Source organism: Dromiciops gliroides, chromosome 2 (assembly GCF_019393635.1).
Source record: "Dromiciops gliroides isolate mDroGli1 chromosome 2, mDroGli1.pri, whole genome shotgun sequence".
Taxonomy (NCBI): domain Eukaryota; kingdom Metazoa; phylum Chordata; class Mammalia; order Microbiotheria; family Microbiotheriidae; genus Dromiciops; species Dromiciops gliroides.
The window spans coordinates 68,364,291-68,370,474 of NC_057862.1; the positions used below are offsets into that span (position 1 = coordinate 68,364,291).

At 43.1% G+C, this 6,184-nt stretch overlaps 1 protein-coding gene across 1 annotated transcript; it reads left to right on the forward strand.

Annotated features, from left to right (window-relative positions):
- Nucleotides 1-244: 244 nt before the first annotated feature.
- Nucleotides 245-5,903, forward strand: C2H10orf99 (chromosome 2 C10orf99 homolog). The gene is made up of 3 exons (XM_043981580.1): nucleotides 245-377; nucleotides 3,083-3,157; nucleotides 5,599-5,903. Exons 1-3 carry the CDS (start codon nucleotides 308-310, stop codon nucleotides 5,691-5,693), a joined length of 240 nt encoding a protein of 79 aa, XP_043837515.1. The 5' UTR covers nucleotides 245-307; the 3' UTR covers nucleotides 5,694-5,903.
- The last annotated feature ends 281 nt before the right edge of the window (nucleotides 5,904-6,184 follow it).

The following is a 6,184-nucleotide window of genomic DNA, read 5'->3' on the forward strand; positions in this document are numbered from 1 at the left end:
CATCCTGAGCCAATTTCACCTGGATGCTTCTGAGATGTGTGTGTATGATACAGACCACTCACTGAGCCTTCTCTTGGCTCTGAAAAAGAACGAAGGTTTTGTTGTATTCTTCTCCCCCACCCTCGCCCCCCCCCATTCAGTTGGTGCTTTCTTCTTGGGAGGAGTTGAGTTTCCCCTTAGGGAAAATACAAAGGGCACCTCCACACCCATACTAAGACGCAACAAGTCTGATGATACTTAAAGGCTGACAGATTTAGCCTGCTGATCCATACTGCTGCACAGACTGAGAGCACCTGATATCACCAGCATGAAATTCCCTACCTTCTCCAGCCTGTTGTGTATCCTGTTCCTGTGTTTGTTGGCCTTTACTACAGAAGGTATGACCTTACTCTGGGAAAGTGGGGTGGCAAGGCTTTCATTTCTTTTTCAGCTTGGTCTTTTTAGTCAAAGGCATACCTAGGGTGGGACAATTGGTGCTTTGTCCCATGGCATGGAATTTAGAGGCAGCCAAAGTTAAAAGGCACCAGCAGCACTTGCAGTCTTCAAGATTAATTAGTTGAAGTAGAAAGCTATCAGATGGTGGGTGGGGGTTACTTGAGGGCAGGGACTGTCATTTGCCTCTTTTTTGTATCTCTAGTGTTTAATGCTGTGATTGACACAGCAGGCACATAATATTGATTGATTTGTTAACTGATTGAGGTGAGCTCCTTTTCCACCTGACTCTGTTCTTCCCCACCTCCTCCCAGTCCCATTGCCATTTCTCCCTCTACCCCAGCCTCCCCAGCAATAGGTAGAATGCCAGTATGTCCTACGTCCCCATTCCCTGGTCCCCTTACAGTGTCCCTTACAAAGGCTGGATGGCGACCAGTTCAACACTAAGGCTTCATGCAATTCGATCCTGGTGTGGCTCATAGTCCTTACTCTGGGTACAAAAATTCCTGTTACATTTATGGGCTCAGGAAAACATCTAGACCATTCTGCAGAGATTTCCTGAGGCAAGCACATAAGTGGGCTTGGCTTTGAGCCTCTTTAGAGGTGCTTTAGGAGAGTCATAGTAATGTTAATGTGGTCTTCTGAAGCTTCTAAGCATTTTCCAGGTCCCTGATCCTAGCCATCACTTAGGCTTTTACCCAAGGATCACCACTTCCACAGACAAAAAACTTGGGAAGAGAGTAAAGGAACAACAAGAAATTGTCTGACTTGTCCAGGTTAAAGGCATTGCTTCTAGACTCTGAGAGTCCTTTGAAAGTGGTCCATTTGGAGCTCTGGCTATGGAGATTGAATTCTTATATCTCCTCTTGGCCTGAAGTGCTACATGCCTGGATTCTCACCAGTCTAACTGCCAGGCTGAGTCTTTTTTTTTTTAATCTTTTTTTTCAGGGCAATGAGGGTTAAGTGGCTTGCCCAGGGTCACATAGCTAATAAGTGTCAAGTGTCTGAGTCTGGATTTGAACTCAGGTCCTCCTGAATCCAGGGCCAGTGCTTCATCCACTGCACCACCCAGCTGCCCCAGACTGAGTCTTTTTTTTTTTTGCGGGGTAATGGGGGTTAAGTGACTTGCCCAGGGTCACACAGCTAGTAAGTGTCAAGTGTCCAAGGCTGGATTTGAACTCAGGTACTCCTGAATCCAGGGCCAGCGCTTTAACCACTGCGCCATCTAGCTGCCCCCAGACTGAGTCTTTTTAAACCTGGTTTTGTTTGTTCATCTGTTTTTGGTTTTGTCCAGGCTTGTGACATTATTGGTATAAGGACTTCTGGTAAGAAAATTCCTTTTACCAATGTAGACTGGCAATGTGCTATCTGAAAAAGCTGTCTGAGGTACCAAGAGGTACCCAGAGTCATATAGGCACATCTTACATACCAATCTGCTGCCTGGAAAATGCTGACTTTTATTCAAATTCTGTGTCTGTGAGATTCAGTTCTATAAAATTTAAGAGCATATTGTATGGGGGCACCTAGGTGGCACAGTGGATAAAGCACCAGCCCTGGATTCAGGAGGACCTGAGTTTAAATCTAGCCTCAGACACTTGACACTAGCTGTGATCCTGGGCAAGTCACTTACCTCTCATTGCCCCAGAAAAAAAAAGAACTATATTAATGAGGGGCAGCTAGGTGGTGCAGTAGATAAAGCACTGGTCCTGGATTCAGGAGGACCTGAGTTCAAATCCAGCATCAGACACTTGACACTTACTAGCTGTGTGACCTAGGGAAGTCACTTACCCCTCATTGCCCTGCAAAAAAAAAAAAAAAAGAAGAAGAAGAAGAAGAATATATTGTATATGCAGAACACCTCTCAGCTTGCCCACACACAGAATGAATGGGCTTATTGTCACCTCCATTCCTGGAAAAGGAAATGAAAATGAAAATTTGTTTGACTCCCAGCTCATTGCCTTAGCTGAGGGGAAAGTTGTGTGCATTGAAGAGTTAATCATTTGTCATGAGAGACCAGGAAGAGGAAGACAATGTCACATCCTACTGCCTTCCAGAAAAGAGGGCAGTAGAAAACCCAGCTCTTGCTAAGTTCATTCTTTAACACTCAAAGGAATGGGGAAGAATGGGAGAGGGCAGGAGAAAAAATTAATTCCAAGTCCCTGCAAGATTTCATTGTCAATGAGTGAGAATTTCTCTAAACTTTCCAACTACAGATAGCTGAAAGCCTGCCTACATGAATACCCCAGCTCCCTCTGAACTAGAAAGTACTACCTATCATTGAGTACTTAATCATATGTCATTATAGTTATTTAACTTTTAATGCCCCATCTCCCCAAATGGAAGGCAAACTTCTCACAACCTGGGACCTAGAGTAATGGAGACAATATGGTGGAGAGAACTCTGGACTTGGAGGCAGAATAACTCGGTTCAGATCTTGCCTTACATGTTTACTGGCTGTGCCACCTTGGGAAAGTGATTTAACCTCTCTGATCTGAGGCCTCCAACCCAGTGCTTAGAATCAGCACACTAGGATCTTTAGCAATTTCATGATCTGATTTGATTCAACATGAGCACATGGACTTGTATGTGCACACAGATGTAACAGTCATATTGCTGCTGACTATAAATGTTCCTATTTATGTCTCCACAGGTGCAAGGCACATCAAACCAAAGAAAGTTCCCTGCTGCCATAATACTCCAAATCATGTGCTCAGGAGTTTGAGAGGTAACCAATTCAAGTTCTTCCTCTGGGACTGCCAGAAGTCTAGTATTACAGGCATTGATTTCTGGGACCTCTGAACCAATCATTTTGATTGGGGAAAAGGGGGAGGGGGGCTTCATAGCTCCAAAGGCTCCCCTTTGGGTTTAAGAAGGCATGAAACTTTGTTCCTTCCTTGCAACCCTCCAGTCACCAGAGGAGGAGGAGGAGTGGGGTGAGGAGTGGCATGATAGTAAGATTTGCTCATCAGATGGCACTTAGTTTCATCAGCTTCTTCATCATTGGATTAGATCTGGAGTTATTAGCTCAGAATCCTTTGAATTTGGTTGAGATAGAAATAGAAATGAGAGATCGATATAGTTATATTGATAGATAATAGATCACTGTATTTCAGTATAGTTGGTTTCTTTTGTAACCTTATGCATTTTATCTTATACATTTAAAAACATGACTCGGAGACGGTTGTCAAAGGGATATGTAATACAAACAAAAATTAAGAACCTCCCTGGACCTCTAGATCTCTGGATTTCTAGAGCGGCAATCCTCTGATTCCTTTGCCTCTCAGCTACAGAGTAGCTGGAAAGGAAAAAAAAGTCCTTTCTAGTGGAGCTATTCAGAATTTTCAATCATTCATTCACCCAGGTGAATGAGTGAGGTATGGAATTTGGAGATTATAGGGAAACAGAAAGTGTGATAAAATTATCCCAGCATCTTGCTACTGGATTTTGTCACTCCCCACTTCCTTCCCACTCATTTCCAGTCCTTCCCCATTTCCAAGTTCACCAAAGTGCTGACTGGCAAAAGAATCTAGTGTGAGCCAGGGGTAAAAAATAACTGTCTTGGGGCAGCTAGGTGGCACAGTGGATAAAAGCACCAGCCCTGGATTCAGGAGGACCTGAGTTCAAATCCGAAATCAGACACTTTACACTTACTAGCTGTGTGACCCTGGGCAAAGTCACTTAACCCTCATTGCCCCACCAAAAAAACTAAAAAAACAAAAAAACAAAAACAAAAAACTGTCTTACACTAGAGGTGGGGAGGAGGTGAATGTTAAAGACGCCAGTTTTCTTCCATACTAACACTACCCTATAAATCTGTTCTTCTCCCAGGAGAAATTCAAAGGAGAAGGGAGAGAAAAGTCATCTAGCTGCTAGCAGGTTTATTGAAGACCTGGGAAGGGAAGTGATGATGAGGTTCTTAGATGCTTAAGGATTCCTCCAATTTGATTCAGAAAAAACCCCCACCATTTATTATATATCTAAAATATAAAGGGAGGGCAGCCCAGTGACTCACTGGATAGAGTACTGGGCCTGGAGTCAGGAAGACTCATCTTCCTGAGTTCAAATGTGGCCTCAGATACTTACTAGCTGTGTGACTCTGAGCAAGTCACTTAACCCTCTTTGCCTCAGTTTCCTCATATGTAAAATGAGCTGGAGAAGGAAATGGCAAACCACTCCAGTATCTTTGCCAAGAAGGTCCCAAATGGGGTCACAAAGAGTCAGAGACAACTGAAACAATGGAACAACAGCTATTTTATATAAAGATTATATGATATATGCATATACATAGACATACAATGCACAATGCATATATTCTTTTTTTAAAATGTACAAGGCCAATGAAAGATAACTATGTTCATTATCACAGTACAATAATTTTGTACTCCTTGAAGGAAGCTAGGGGTTCCAAGAGGCAATGATGAGGAGGGGGGAGCATTCAAGGCACAGGAGACAATCAACTTGAAATCACAGAGATAGGGGATATATAGGGGGATATGTATAAGGAACAATAAGGAAGCCAGTTTCCCTGGAACATAGTCTATGTGAGGGAAGTAATGCACAAGCAACCTCGAAAAGACTGGAGACAGACTGTGAAAGGCTTTAAATACCCAACAGAGGAATTGGATTTGTCCTAAGAACAATAGGGAACCACTGAAGCTCTTTGAGCTGGGTCAGACCTGTGCTTTTCCTCTTGACAAGTTAGGAATAAACCTGGAAACCTTTAAAAATTGATTTTTTTTTTAAGACATAAGACTTCCTACCACCTTCTGTCATCTACCAACACAACAGATTTTTCACTTCATTGTAATGGGGCTGGAGATACTGCTACCCTTGTGTTGTTAGTGTTTGATTTTGTAAACATATGTCTGGCCTGTCCCAATTTAATCAAAATCTCTCCTCCTCCTCCTCCTCCCCCTTCTCCTCTTCCTCATCCTTTCTCCTTCCTCTTTCTCCTCTCTCTCTTTTTCTCTCTCTCCCCCTCCCTCCCTTCCTTTCTCATCTCTGGCTCTCTTCCCCCTCACTCTTTCCCCCCATCTTTCCTTCTCTCTCTGTACATCTTTGTTTCTCCCTGTTTCCCTCTGCCTCTATCATCACATCTCTCCCTACCTTCCCCTTTTCTTGATCCATCATTCCTCCCAAACCTAATCCATTTTATCTTATTTTCAGGGAGAAATCAAAAAGTGGGACCATTCCACACGTTTTGCAAAGGCAAAGCTAGTCCTCTTTGTAAGAGGATCCCCGGGGCACTTCCTCAGATATAAAGCACCAGAACAGGAGACCACAGGAGAAAAATAAAGAACAAGAGATCTGCCCTGGCCTCCAAATGTACAATGATGCTCTTTTGTTTCAACCTGAAGCCCCTCACTCTTCAAATGAGATTCATCCCTCTCCAAACTGCATCATGCTGACAAAGATCATTCTTGGATGATCCCCTGCACCCAACTCACTAAAGGACAAACTGATACCTTCTCTTTCAGGTCACTGAATCTTTCAGACTTAACCATCCTTTGGTATATGCCATAGGACAATATCAACACTCACCTTATAGATATCTATGTTTAATTGCACTGCCACTATATAGAGCTCTGCAATCTGGGGATTTGGGGGGGGGGTGTCCTGGGAAGGAGACCATAATCTGAAGTTGTACAATACCAAAAAAGTTCTGTATTTATCACTCTGCCTGCCACTAACTAAATGTATTACATTGGACTAGTCACATGACTTTCATCTATAAAATAAGGACTTGACTTTT

What these genes read in the sequence shown, in the direction of transcription:
- C2H10orf99 (XM_043981580.1), top strand. Translation starts at nt 308, where the DNA reads ATGAAATTCCCTACCTTCTCCAGCCTGTTGTGTATCCTGTTCCTGTGT. An exon ending in GTTGGCCTTTACTACAGAAG is followed by an intron (nt 378 to 3,082) that starts GTATGACCTTAC and finishes ATGTCTCCACAG; the next exon opens with GTGCAAGGCACATCAAACCA. An exon ending in TGTGCTCAGGAGTTTGAGAG is followed by an intron (nt 3,158 to 5,598) that starts GTAACCAATTCA and finishes TCTTATTTTCAG; the next exon opens with GGAGAAATCAAAAAGTGGGA.